Source organism: Mya arenaria, chromosome 3, assembly GCF_026914265.1.
Source record: "Mya arenaria isolate MELC-2E11 chromosome 3, ASM2691426v1".
Lineage (NCBI taxonomy): Eukaryota > Metazoa > Mollusca > Bivalvia > Myida > Myidae > Mya > Mya arenaria.
The window spans coordinates 85456703-85471436 of NC_069124.1; the positions used below are offsets into that span (position 1 = coordinate 85456703).

The following is a 14734-nucleotide window of genomic DNA, read 5'->3' on the forward strand; positions in this document are numbered from 1 at the left end:
GCAGCACTCCATTGTGAATAAACACTAAGTGTGACCTTGACCTTTGAGGTAGGGACACGGGTCTTGCACGCGACACGTCGTCTTGGTATGTGGAACACATGTGGCAAGTTATTTTAAAATCGGTCCATACAAGGGAAAGTTACAGCACAGACATGACAACCTATACTCTATGTCCTTATATGCAGCACTCCATTGTGAATAAACACTTTGTGTGACCTTGACCTTTGAGGTAGGGACACGGGTCTTGCACGCGACACGTCATCTTTGTATGTGGAACACATGTGGCAAGTTATTTTAAAATCTGTCCATACAAGAGAAAGTTACAGTCCGGACACGACAACCTATACTCTATGTCCTTATATGCAGCACTCCATTGTGAATAAACACTAAGTGTGACCTTGACCTTTGAGGTAGGGACATGGGTCTTGCACGCCACACGTCGTCTTGGTATGTGATACACATGTGGCAAGTTATTTTAAAATCGGTCCATACAAGGGAAAGTTACAGCACGGACACGACAACCTATACTCAATGCTTATATGCAACACTCTATGGTGAATAAACACTAAGTGTGACCTTGACCTTTGAGGTAGGGACACGGGTCTTGCACGCGACACGTCGTCTTGGTATGTGGTACACATGTGGCAAGTTATTTTAAAATCTGTCCATACAAGAGAAAGTTACAGCCCGGACACGACAACCTATACTCTATGTCCTTATATGCAGCACTCCATTGTGAATAAACACTAAGTGTGACCTTGACCTTTGAGGTAGGGACACGAGTCTTGCACGCCACACGTCGTCTTGGTATGTGAAACACATGTGGCAAGTTATTTTAAAATCTGTCCATACAAGGGAAAGTTACAGAGCCGGACGGACGGACGGTGCGATTTTAATATGCCCACCTTCGGGGGCATAAAAAGTGTTTTCAGATGTATTACCAGGAAAACTAATTTTTGCATTTCTTTAAAACATATGGTTCTCTTTGAATGTGTGCTGCAACTAGTATGTACATAATTTGGGTATGAACTATTGTCATTGGCACATATTAAAATAGTTCATGCAACTAATCTGCTTACAATAAATTCTGTCCTCAGATGTTGACAGTGCAATGTTTTCAGCTAACCCAAACACAAAACATTCCAAGTAAACAATATGTTTGGTGCCTATTACCAATACATACATGCTCTGGATTGAAAATGAACACAAGAGCCATGCCAGTAGAGCATAGGCCCTCATGGGCCTCTTGTTTTCATCTATTTTAGTAACAGCCTCCTTGACGTAGACCCCACTGTCACCTTAATCCAATCCTTGGTACATTGACACATGATTTATAACATTTGGCATTTGTACAAGCACATAAAACCAAACAATGTGACCTGCCACAGATACATTTTTCAATGGTTAAATGAAGCTAAACACCAGCAGGTCATAACTAAAGTCTAGATTAAGGCAAGGCCAACTAAAAACATTTTTTACTGTCTCAAGCAGAGCTGCATGTTGATTCACATCCCAATTTATTTTCAACGTTAAATTAGTATTAGTACAGTGTTTGAGTTTGTGTAACCAAATGAAATAAAGTATTATTTATATTTGTTATACCATGAAATAAATTGATCAAATCTGTAATGCACTGTACTACTTCTTTGTCTAAATATTGGAACCGAGAAAACAAAAGATAATTTTTTAGGCCTATTCAAATAAGTCATGTTGTTCATCATTCTGTGTCACGGCAATCATGTTCTTAGACGATATATTATACTATCTAATGAACCCGTAAATCTAGCCAAGTTTTAACAAAAGCTACCCACACACCAAGTTTCATCTCCACCCATCTGAAGTTATTCAGCGGAAACCATTTTTTCATTTTTAATATCTGACATTGACCCCACAAACCTGAAAAGCAATCCTAATCTACCAATGCTAATAACAATTTTTGAGTGGAAACCATCTGTTTAACGCCAAAATGCCCACAAAAACACTGATTAACAGTATTAGGCACATTTGGAAGGGGAAGTACATAGAGGGATATAAGACTACAATGGAGACATTATGATCACAACTCTTTTATAAAAACAAAATGTAGATGTAAGCTGATAACAATAATGTGTATTATGAGAAGCGCTAGAGAACTACACACACATATATATATATATATATATATATATATATATATGCATATATATATACAAATATTTATATATATACATATGTTATAATGAAAGCAGAGTAACACATTATCATATCTAGACATGTAATCAAGGATTATACATGCGTGTACATATATACAAAAACTGCATTTACTCAAAATTGCATTATTTTTTACTATCAAATATCAGGGATTGAAAACAATTCTCAGGGTTGTACAAACTTGATTACAAATTGAAATGTCTGTAGTGTCTTAAATGGAGTATTGATATTTGTGTGAAACATTACTTGTTTGAAAGAAGAGGAATTGGGCTAAAGTTATGGAAAAAAACTGGATATAACAATGACAAAATTACAATCAATAGAGATTGATGAAAATTTTTAAGCAGAGATAAATAGCAATTATTTTAAAATAACATGGAGTCTACAAACAAATTAGTATCAATTGTATAAATTATTAATAAACAGACAGATATCAATAAGAAAATCAAGGAGAGAAAATCATATGCTATTTAAAACTCATATACTCATCGGCAACCAATACTAACATATCTGACCAACAGAGAAACATTAATCAATAAAAGACAAGTACTTATACATACACTTACCCTCACTAAGACAGTGGAGATTCAACACAAATAGAAGCCAATTGGTAACATCAAACTATAGAAGCAAGTTGGAAACAACATTTTGGAAGCCAATTGGTAACATCTTACTTTAGAGGCCAGTTGGTAACATCTAACCATAGAAGCCAGTTGGTACCTTCAAACTTCAGAAGCCAGTTGCTAACATCTTTCTAAAGAAGCCAGTTTGTAACATCTAACTATAGAAGCCAGTTGCTAACATCTTTCTATAGAAGCCAGTTTGTAACATCTAACTATAGAAGCCAGTTGGTAACATCTAACTTTAGAAGCCAGTTGGTAAAATCTATCTTTAGAAGCCTGTTGGTAACATCTAACTTTAGAAGCCAGTTTTTAACATCTAACTTTAGAAGCCCGTTGATAACATCTAACTATAGAAGCCAATTGGTAACATCTAACTATAGAAGCCAGTTTGTAACATCTAACTATAGAAGCCAGTTGCTAACATCTTTCTATAGAAGCCAGTTTGTAACATCTAACTATAAAAGCCAGTTGGTTACATCTAACTATAGAAGCCAGTTGGTAACATCTAACTTTAGAATCCAGTTGGTAAAATCTATCTTTAGAAGCCTGTTGGTAACATCTAACTTTAGAAGCCAGTTTTTAACATCTAACTTTAGAAGCCCGTTGATAACATCTAACTATAGAAGCCAATTGGTAACATTTAACTATAGAAGCCAGTTTGTAACATCTAACTATAGAAGCCAGTTGCTAACATCTTTCTATAGAAGCCAGTTTGTAACATCTAACTATAAAAGCCAGTTGGTTACATCTAACTATAGAAGCCAGTTGGTAACATCTTTCTATAGAAGCCAGTTTGTAACATCTAACTATAGAAGCCAGTTTGTAACATCTAACTATAGAAGCCAGTTTGTAACATCTTTCTATAGAAGCCAGTTTGTAACATCTAACTATAAAAGCCAGTTGGTTACATCTAACTATAGAAGCCAGTTGCTAACATCTTTCTATAGAAGCCAGTTTGTAACATCTAACTATAAAAGCCAGTTGGTTACATCTAACTATAGAAGCCAGTTTGTAACATCTAACTATAAAAGCCAGTTGGTTACATCTAACTATAGAAGCCAGTTTGTAACATCTAACTATAAAGCCAGTTGGTTACATCTAACTATAGAAGCCAGTTGGTAACAACTAACTATAAAGCCAGTTGGTAACATCTTACTATAGAAGCCTGTTCTTACATCTAACTATAGAAGCCAGTTGGTAACATCTAACTTTAGAAGCCAGTTGATAACATCTAACTATAAAGCCAGTTGATAACATCTAACTAAAGAAGCCAGTTGATAACATCTAACTATAGAAGCCAGATAATAACATCAAACTATAGAAGCCAGGATCTAATAACGACTTGCCAGAAAACATGAAGTTCTAAATAAGGCATGCTTTTCTCCTGCCTTTACAGCGTAATGACCATTCTCCAGAGATATATGAACGGTACTAGCAACCAACTACACCAAACATAGCACATCAACTGTGGTTGTCTGTCTGACAGACCCTTCATGCATTCATTAACAACATGACATATGAATAAGAACAAATGAGAAAAAAACAAAAAATCCGCAATGTCATCTCAAAATCACATTTTAAAACATATAAAGATCAATAACAAACTAAGTCCAATCCTAATATTATGCTCACTAGTAGCCTGTTTATATGCAGTTTTTATCTTAAAGTTACAAACTAACAGAATATTTTCATAAAAATATCAAAATTCAAAACAATTTTTTCTAAATCTACAGCTGTTTGTTTTCATGCTATAAAGTTCAAAAGACCAATCAATTTGATTTATGGATGTGTTTCTTCGGTTTTCACATACAAAAACGCAGATTCTTCCTGTTCTTATTAAATATTGTTCAATATTTGTCTCTGTATTGAATATGCACAAAATTGTGTTAAGATGCACAATGTTTGATAGCAAAAAACCTAAAACTTAAAATACTTTAATGTAGAAACATGCAAACTTGAAAAGTGAATATGATCTAACATGAACGTACAACAGCAATGTTCATATCAGACAGTTGATATAATACAGTCTTAACTTTTAAAATGTGATACATTGTAGGCAGAAAGACAGAAGGAAATTATCACACAATATTCATAAACCTGCGGCAAACGGTAATGCGTCTTTTTATCGATCATAAAAACTTTAAAACACATGTGAATCAATAAAATCATGGTGTTATCCGATCAATCTTAATGGAAAAAAAATAAATTAAAAAAGTATGCTGTAGTATTAAATATCAACACTATTATTTCTAGATGTTAATAGAGCATCTCAGTTGAATGTCCATCACTACCCTAGCAGGTACTGCCCCACCCTGGATGCGAGTTAGGCTTGTTTACACACGGAGGCCGGAGTTTGGCCCTCCAAGCAGCTCATAGCGCACCTCCTTCCTCTTACACAGCAATACACAGCTGCACATCATACCCAGCAGCTAAAAACATGAAGCAATAAACAATGAGAAATGCCGTGTATCAAACCACTTTACACACTTGTTCATATATAAGCACCTAAGACATTGTGCTTGTTTTCAGATATCAAATTAAGACCCGCCCAATTGACATATGACTAAAACAACATTTAAAACATATAATGTACATATTGGTATTTAGGAATCAGTATGGCAGTGTACAAACCATTATGACAGCAAAGGTGATGGCCACTCCTGCCACATACTTGAGATTCTTTACAAACTCATCCTCCAACTGCTTCAGACAGCCCTGCAAGTTTATAACAAACAGTAATAATGTCACACATGCCGTATTGGTTCATTCAAGTAAGGGAGTGTTCAATTACATTATTTAAAAATTGTGTTTTGGAAATTTGTGGGGTTTTTTTTGACGGAAAAGAACAACCAAAATATGTGGCAGCAAGATACCACATACAAGAATCTTTATTTAAAGTTGAGTATATAATAACGAGAAATATTACCTCAATGAGCTATTTTACGACATTGGTGCTATTGAATATTTAGGTTGCCTTCAATAAATTAACGTGCTAAATCCAGCTGCAGTACATAGAGATAAAATAGTTCATAGGTTGGCTTTAATGTACCTGCTTGTAGAGGTTTGAGGTCTTCAAGACATCACACTTCGTGCCGTTGATGCAGCAGGACTGCGGAACGGTGACTCGAGTCGTGTTCTTCCAGTCTGTGTAGTTGCTGATTCCACAACACTTCATCTTTGGACAAACATTTAAATCATTAAAAATGAAGCATTGTTACTCTTGTTATCATGTCAATGCCCAAAATGTTAATCAAGTCAGTAAATCTCTTTCCTGAATATTAGGTTTGAGTTTAGACCCAGTGCAGGGAACCTATTTAAGACTGATTTAAGTCTGCAATGAAAGCTTTCAATCCTGGTTTCAGTATTAACCCTAATATTAATTGTAGCAAGACTCTTTTCTTTAAATGGCCAAAACTTTGATGATTGTTTTATTTAATATTTAACCAAAAATTTATAATAACTGAAATATTTATATATGTATGCTTAATTTACATATAAATAGACAATAAATAGACAAAGTGTAGCCTAAGTTTCAGTGTTGCATTGTTTACCTATTAACACAATAATGTCAATAATTTATTATTTTATTAGACAATGCATGTGGTAACATTCAAACGTGTGGATATGTTACCTTCTTCTGCAGGTAGTCAATCTGATCCTTCTCGGTGTTTGTCTCATTCTCAAGTTTCGGGTACTTGTTGAGTGCCTGCGTGAGCCCATCCTTCACAGAGGACTCAAGCTACAGAATAAGCAGGGTGCAAATAGGTCAAGACAAGTACAAGGCTTATTAAAACCATTATCACATCTATTTAATATACTTATCTCAGATATTTACATTATTATTTCAATTAATTCTGTTTTAAGTAGCAGAGTTTTGACTGATATGGTATAGATGAAATATTTCAGACATTCAGACCTACCGGTAATCAATAAAATAAACCTACATCAAAGCTCCTGGTAGAAACACAATAGTAGATTTTAACGGGCTTGTCAAGGAAGTAGAAACTGAATTATAAGATGATGGACAAGCTTGCTTACATTGTTTCTGAAAACGTATCCTAGCACTCCAGCCATTACCAACGCTGTCAGAATCACCAGCATCAGCGAGAAAAACTGCAAAAAAAATCAAGAATAATAATAAAAAAAACAAATGATCTTTGAATGATTTCGATTGATATAATTCATTCCTTATTTTTAAATCTGATTTAGCAACTGTTAATACTTTGTTAATTTTTTCATAAAAGAAATTTGGATTTTGAACCAATACCTTACCGCTGAAAATTATCAAGCATACATTGACTATTGATTACACCTATGTTTGAAAAAATATTACTACATTGAAGAGAGTTTCTGATACCTGTCCCAGTTTTTGGTGCCATTTCATGTTTTCAGTAGCAGTCATTTTGGTGAATAATAAAATCATTTCATCCATCAAATTGAATGCAATATTAAAATGTTCAAATCATAACATGCTTTTTTAATTAGATTGCAGTATTAATCTAAGGTTTAAATTAAGCTAAATTGAATAGTCAGGTTGTTTCCTTATCTTATCTAGCTATCATCAATATAATCTACAGCTAATTTAAAAAAATATTTTTTCTTCACATCATTAAGTGTTTTTTTCATGTAAAGTATAAACCCGCACTTTAAAATAAACCATATAAAATGGAACTGTAACTGTTTATTGTGTATATTGATATTGAATTAACTGTACATACGACGGCCAGAAGACATTTGTTCTCCTTGAAGGCAGCACAGCAGCCCATACAGCCAAGGAAGAAGAGAATGACGCCGACGATGATCACAATGAGGGCAGGGATCAGGGTAAGGTTGGCTGTCGTCAGCTCATTGTAGTGCTTGTACGTCTTGAACACCCATGCTCCAAGGAATATCAGTCCTGCAGCAGCTCCCTACAATGGAATACACAAGAAATTGTTGCCATAGTATAAACAAGCAATTTGTGTCATAGTGAAATAAATGCATCCAAGGATTTTTTTCATAGTGACACTTAAAAGGAATTGTTGTCATAGTAACAACACATGGAAATGTTGTCATAGTGACACTCAAGATTAAGATCAGGACCCGGGTTTAAGTAACACACACCAAAGATTTTATGCAAAATCTTAAATTTGTGAAGGAGTTCCTTAATGTATGACTGTTCCTATAGAAGATTAAATTTCATCAGTGTGCCACCACTAGTGTTGTGCGTTGCAATATGATTGATATGGATTGGTTTACTTGTTTACCCATTTGAATGTTAATCGATGTTATTTTTTGTGTTGTAATAGAATATAAGGCTGTTACCATTGGGCACCTTTTGTTTGCTTTCTTGAGTTAACCTACTTGGGTGACCAAAGTTGTCTCAAGGAACTTGAAAAAGTTACATACACCAAAATTATTTGAGCCAACTCAGGGAAGTCATTTTGGATAAAGAGGTTTATTTGTGCATTAATAATAAAGTAAAACCTTATGCATTCCAATACTGAACAGAATAATTTTGCGCCATTTTTCCACACTGGCACCAAAGTAAACAAGAGCTGTGGTAGGACAGCGCACTAAACTACACCGCTTTTTCTTTCCATAAACTCTTCCTACATACCAAGTTTGGTCGAAATATGTTAACCCTACCTTAAGTTATTTAAGTAACAAACAGTTATCTCTTTTAAGTAACAGTGACCTTGATCCTAGAGGCCCAAAATGCAATCCCATGAAATGTCTCCATAAACTCTTCCTTAATTCCTAGTTTGATCACAATATGTCAACACTTAAGTTATTTAGTATAACCATTTTTCTATTTTTAGCAACAGTGACCTTTACCTTGACCATGACTGAAGGGGCCCCAAGAACAATCCCATAAAAGGTCTACATAAACTCTTCATGTATACCAAGTTTGGTTACAACATAACCCTAACCTAAGTTATTCAATACAAACCATTTTCTATTAAAGTAACAGTGCTCTTGACCTTGATCCTAAGGCAAAAAACCCAATCCCATGAAAGGTCTCCATATACCCATTCTCATATACCTAAATTGGTCATTATATGTCAAACCTAAATCAGTCAAAAGATAAAAAAAAAAGTAAAGGAAGGGCCATAATTTGTATCTGGGGTTAAAATGTAGTTATGTAACCAAATTGTAAGATTGTCGTCAATAGTTGAGCGAAGCAATTAGGCAATTGAATGAAGGGCATATAAGTGATCAATTCAAATCCAAACTTGCCCTAAAACTTAACCCTGCCCTAAAACTTTAACCTAATTTTCTAAGTAAATCAGGGGTCATAATTTGTATCTAGGGTTAAAATGGAGTAATGAACTCTTAATTGTGTGATGGTCCTGAACAACTGTGTGAAGTATTAAGTGAATTGAATGAAGGTATTGGAGTTATAAGTGAAACTGCCAACCTGCCCTAAAACTTTGGCCTGCCCAAAAACTTAAACCGAAGTTGCTAAGTCAATCAGGGGCCATAACTTGCATTAATGATAATATGGAGTTATGTATCTTTGTTGTGTGTTGGTCCTAAACAAATGTGTGTAGTACAGTACACTCCTCGCGAAACTACCACTTTTCTCAGTCACTCAGAGGTTTTTAAATTTATTGTAAACATCTGCCGGTTTATTGCCAGTATCACCAGTGTTCGTGTTGTTTTATTGGCTTCAAAGTGGAACTCGTAGTTGTATGCTTTGCTACTACCTTGCTACTATTGTAAATAAATAATTACATTTGCAGTTATTTCATATATAAAAATCAATCATTTTCACATTTGTTAGCTTTTCCTTGTAAATTAAGAAAGAAGAAATATTCAATGAAACAACACATCTATAACTCCTTCAGTTATTGATTTACCCTACAACTTATATTCATTAATTGCCTGTTGATATCAACACTTTTATGATATAACACCACATGTTTTGTTTGTTTACGTCATACTTTTTTGTGTTAAATTGTTGAGAACTAAATTGGATTGGAGTAATGAAGGTGTTGAGTACCATGTAAGTGAGAATATTATTCATGTCACTATTTCTTTTGCGATACATATCAGTTGTTTTTCCGCATTCCAGATAATATTTTAATTGCATTGTTAATTATGATGTTATAAAAGTTAGTATGAAGGTAACTCATGTTCTGTGCTTTAAAAATTGCAAATTTAATCTACGCCTGTATGAAGATATTGTCATAATCTATTTCCTTCTCTGTATGAATATGATTCAGCTTTCAATATTGTGTTTAAAAAATATTGAAACCAGTACTTCTTCGTTAAAGCTGCACTCTCACAGATTGACCATTTTTACAACTTTTTTATTTTTTGTCTTGGAAAGAGCAAATTTTTGCGTTGATATCTGCAAACCAATGATAAAAGATTGCTGACAAAAAATCAGATTGTAGATTTTCATATTTCCGTTCGAAAATTAATGTTTTATGGCGGTTACTAACGGTTTAAGAAAAATGCATTAAACATCAATTTTTGCGATCTGATTTTTTGTCAGCAGTCTTATATGACTGCCTTCCATGGATTTTCGCAAAAATTGGCTTGTTCCCAGACAATAAATAAAAAAGTTGTCAAAACATTCAATCTGTGAGAGTGCAGCTTTAATAATTGGAAATTATTATTATGAAACGCAATCTAGTATTTTTGGCAATCGGAAGTCACGTGATACACAAATTTATGTATTTGTTATTATGTTATTCATGACATTAATTTTAGTACATGTGTATATTTTATGGCTGTTTTTATCTTTGCCAGAATTTATAATATGTTTAATTGATACTAAATATGACATAAATGGTAAAATAATTATCATCAAATCTCCAATGATTGTTTTCTTAACAATGTAAATCAAATGATATCATTTGTAATCGTATTACCCCCCCCCCCCCCCCCCCCCCCCGGCAATCATTCACACCTTCTCAATCACGCCTGATAGCTTCTATAAAATTTTGAAACATAGACCAGATGAAACAGGGACCGGCTGAGACCAGGACCGGGAAATAGTATCGCCCCGTATTGTCCGCTAAATTAGACTACTTTCGGTTATCTGGCATGTTGAAATGGGAAAAATGCAATTTTTTGTTATCTAACTGGATGTTGAAAATGTCAAAAAGTTAAGAGAAATTAATTGAATTTATACCATGGTACGTAGCAAACAGAATGTTTACATTACTTTAAGATACTGGGACTAAATTCAAATGAGTAAAATTTAAGATGTATTTAGTGAATTGAATGAAGGGTATTGGAGTTTTAAGTGAAAATAACAACCTGCCCTCAAACTTTAACCAGACGCCATCGCTGGGGTGAGTAGTAAAGCCTCCTTGTTTTTTGAATAGTCAAACTAAAAATTACAAAATATTTTTTTTTATATTGTTTTCATATAATCGTATAAAATAAAAACAAGAGGCCTATGAGGACCTATGCTGAACTGTCAGGCTTGTTTGGTTATTTTCTTTCCAGAGAATAAATGTATGGGCAATAGGGAAGTTCAAGTGACTTTCTTATTCAAAATAAATACATACACATGTATGTAAAACAAACACAAATTTTGAGTGATACACCCTCAACTACTTACTTAATAATAATATTAATTACTTTGAACAATATTATAACTGTGTATTTTATAGATGAAAAAGCAAAAATATTAAATGACCAATTTGTGAATGCTAAAAATATTTCTGCAATTTACTAAAGTCTCATAAGGTAGCAATACCATGTTTTCTGCACATTTCTTTTTAAATTAAACTGGGTATCCTTCATAAGAACCATTGTTGTCGACATTTGTTCATCCTTTTTGGTATATAAAAACAATTGTAATAAATGTGTTAAATCTTATTTGGGAGTAATAGGGCATCTTTTATGAAGTTAATTTGGCATGTTAGTAGATTGACGCTACCATTAGTCTCTTGTAGCATATTACATGCAATGTAAATATGGAAGCTCTATTGATCACAGAAATGTTGACAATTTTAAGGGCCATAATCGATATTTATCTACAGTACTTTCTCTGTTTGGTGAATATCCGACAAGAAATGAAGGCTCTAATGTGTTAACAAGCTGTATTTTGATTGTTTTTGACAATTTCAAAGACCATAATCCAGTCATGCATGGGCAGATTGGACTGGATTTCGAAAACCATGATTTAAGTGATGAGCCCAAGTTGAACCGGCACACCCAGCCCCATCACCCCAAAAAACAAACACTGAAATTTTGGACATTGATAATTCAAACACACATAATTATTTGAGTATCTTATTTTCGGACGCCCAAAGGTTCAATATTGTTTGTATTGATTTTGAATAAGAGTTTCACTTTAAAAGTTTAAATGATAAATAAAGGTTTATCAAAATAGTAATTATAAGAATAAGTTTTAATTTTTTTTTTCAAACTAAATAATATCCAAAACTTTTATTAACATAAACAAACCAATTCACATCACGTTATGCAGATATGATCATAATGACATTGCATCTCTTTATTTTTTGAATATTTTCTAATTTCAATTGATTTAATGATTATATAGTAATTATATATTTATATTCTAATGATATATATATCATTAATGATAATAAATGTGCCAAATATTGAGAAATGTGCTGCACTTAGAATAGTTTCACAGTAAAAGTTCATTCTTATCAAAGATAAAATACTACGAAACTGTACCATTTGAAAAGAAAAGAAGTACATTTTATTTTCATATTTTGATAAAATAAGTTTAGATCCACACTTTTCATTCATATAAATCTATTAGAAATGAATGACAAAAAACACTTTTATTCAAATAGAACATTTATCTTTTGAAGAAATGATTTTAAATTTGACTTGGAAACTGTCCTATTTGCTTGCATTCACATGGAACAGTTTCGCGGTAAAATATAATTGCTTTGCCAGATGGAACTAAAGGACAAATGTTGAATAAAATAAATATTTGTACAGATATGATCTTAATATTTTTGTAGGATATGTATCACAGTATTAAATATATATTTGCCAAAAAGTGGTTTTCTGAAAATATGTCAAATGGAACAGTTTCGCGATCAGCCCTCGATTTGTTTTGTTATCATTTATTTTTTGTTTCACTTTCATGTAATTGTTAGCGACCCCTTTTCAGCCGGAAATGGAGATTTTTCCTTCATTACTTTTGACACAAGATAGCTTTAACGATAAAACTTTACACTCAAGACAGGTAGGCTCTTCAGACAAAAACTTTGTTTTGTTTTTTTTAGCTAGGGATTCCGAATATTCCCATGTGCAAAGTACCCCTGTTATTTTGCTAAAATAAGCACCCTACTGTACCAATTATTCGCCCATCCCATAAATTCGCTGTTCTTACGATGTTTTTCGTATATTTCTCTCTAAACTATATCTTCAAACATTTTTATTTTATTTCACCAGTCTAGCGACCGTTTAAAACGACAATTGATCAATAAATATAACTATTACATACTGTTTATGTATGTTTAAAATGATAAACACCTACTTGGTAAGCCACCTCTGCAGAAAATTTGAAAAGCTAACAAGATTCCTTCTTAAAACATGACCTACATGTACATTATGTATGCTTATTTATAGACTTCCGAAGAGGGACAACACATGTCCGTACAAGAATGTAATGATTAATTCAAATTTGAGTTGCTTCTCTTAGACAAAAAATTTGGCGATTACTTCACCGTTTTCAGGTTTTACCATTTGCTTTACCGAAAATTCAACGTAAAATACAGCAATTTCTGGTATTTGTATAATTCAACACCGGTTTTATACTTTATAATGACAAATCAATAATGTCGTCTGATAGTGCAAGGTATAATGAAAATTGAAAAAATCCTTACGGGGCCTCATGCAAATGAGTGTGCGCGTGATGACGTCATCCCCGCGCGCAACTTACAAGGTCAGAAGTGTAAACAATGTTTATTTGGGTCAAATTCAACATACTACTAACATTTGAACGCAAAAAACAGCTGATATCTGTCAAAAATGATGCCGCAATGAAACTGATTTGTGTGACATATTTCGTTTTGACTGGTTTCAACTGGGTGGGCGAAAAAGTGATACGGGCGTATAATAGGTCGCTAACCAGTACACTTGTATTGTTTCTTATTTGTTTCAATTTCATGTGCTTTATTATCCCTTATTTTATATAGTGCTTCGTTTTCGTATTAGTTTACCTAACAATTTAGTTTACCTAACAATTATTATTATTCATTATTATTATAAATTTGACTGACAATTTTATGTTTTATGTGTTCATTTAATGACCTTATTTATAACACCACCTATCTATTGTCATTCACAATTCTTTAATAGGTGTATTCCTCCCCCCCCCCATTAAAGAAGTGCCCAACTATACAATGTATACAGCATTTTTTGGTATTTTAACTATTTCACTATTTCAAGTACTGTACGTATATAGGCTTAGCTATGTATTTGTCATGATTGGAACCATAAAATATACTGTACCCAAAACAGGAAGCCGATGACACTCAAAGCTATCTTTGAAAAGGTTCCAGAACAGCTCGCCATCGCAAATAATTATTTGGTGATTTGATTTAACTTATAAACGGTTCGATCACGTATTAATGATATAACAAAATGTCTAATTGCGTCCCAAAACAACAACACAGTCATATGACATTGAGTTAACTGCCTCTAAGAATAACTATCGAAAGTCTGACGGTTATACACAACTATTTATTTACCACTGTGGCTAAGAATAACTATTTTCGAAAACAACCTCGGATGTATACATGGTCGGTTTAATACACCAACGTCAGAAATCTTTACTGAGTACATTTACATGTAAATACGTTGTAAGTAGATCGCGTAGTAATTTCAAATTAGTAAACTGAATAACTCTACAGTAGGGAAACGTAATAATCTATGCAATAAAATGATACACTTCACTAGCAAGATGTTTCACTTTAAACTTAAATTTATAA

General features: G+C 33.2%; 1 protein-coding gene across 1 annotated transcript; it reads right to left on the reverse strand.

The window, feature by feature from the left end:
- Positions 1-922: 922 nt before the first annotated feature.
- On the reverse strand, positions 923-14443 carry LOC128227165 (tetraspanin-3-like). The gene is made up of 7 exons (XM_052937423.1): positions 14256-14443; positions 7532-7723; positions 6852-6926; positions 6445-6552; positions 5863-5988; positions 5445-5528; positions 923-5242 (listed from the first exon to the last, which is right to left on the reverse strand). The coding sequence occupies exons 1-7, from the start codon at positions 14316-14318 to the stop codon at positions 5147-5149; spliced, it is 744 nt and encodes a 247-aa protein (XP_052793383.1). The 5' UTR covers positions 14319-14443; the 3' UTR covers positions 923-5146.
- Between the last annotated feature and the right edge of the window lie 291 nt (positions 14444-14734).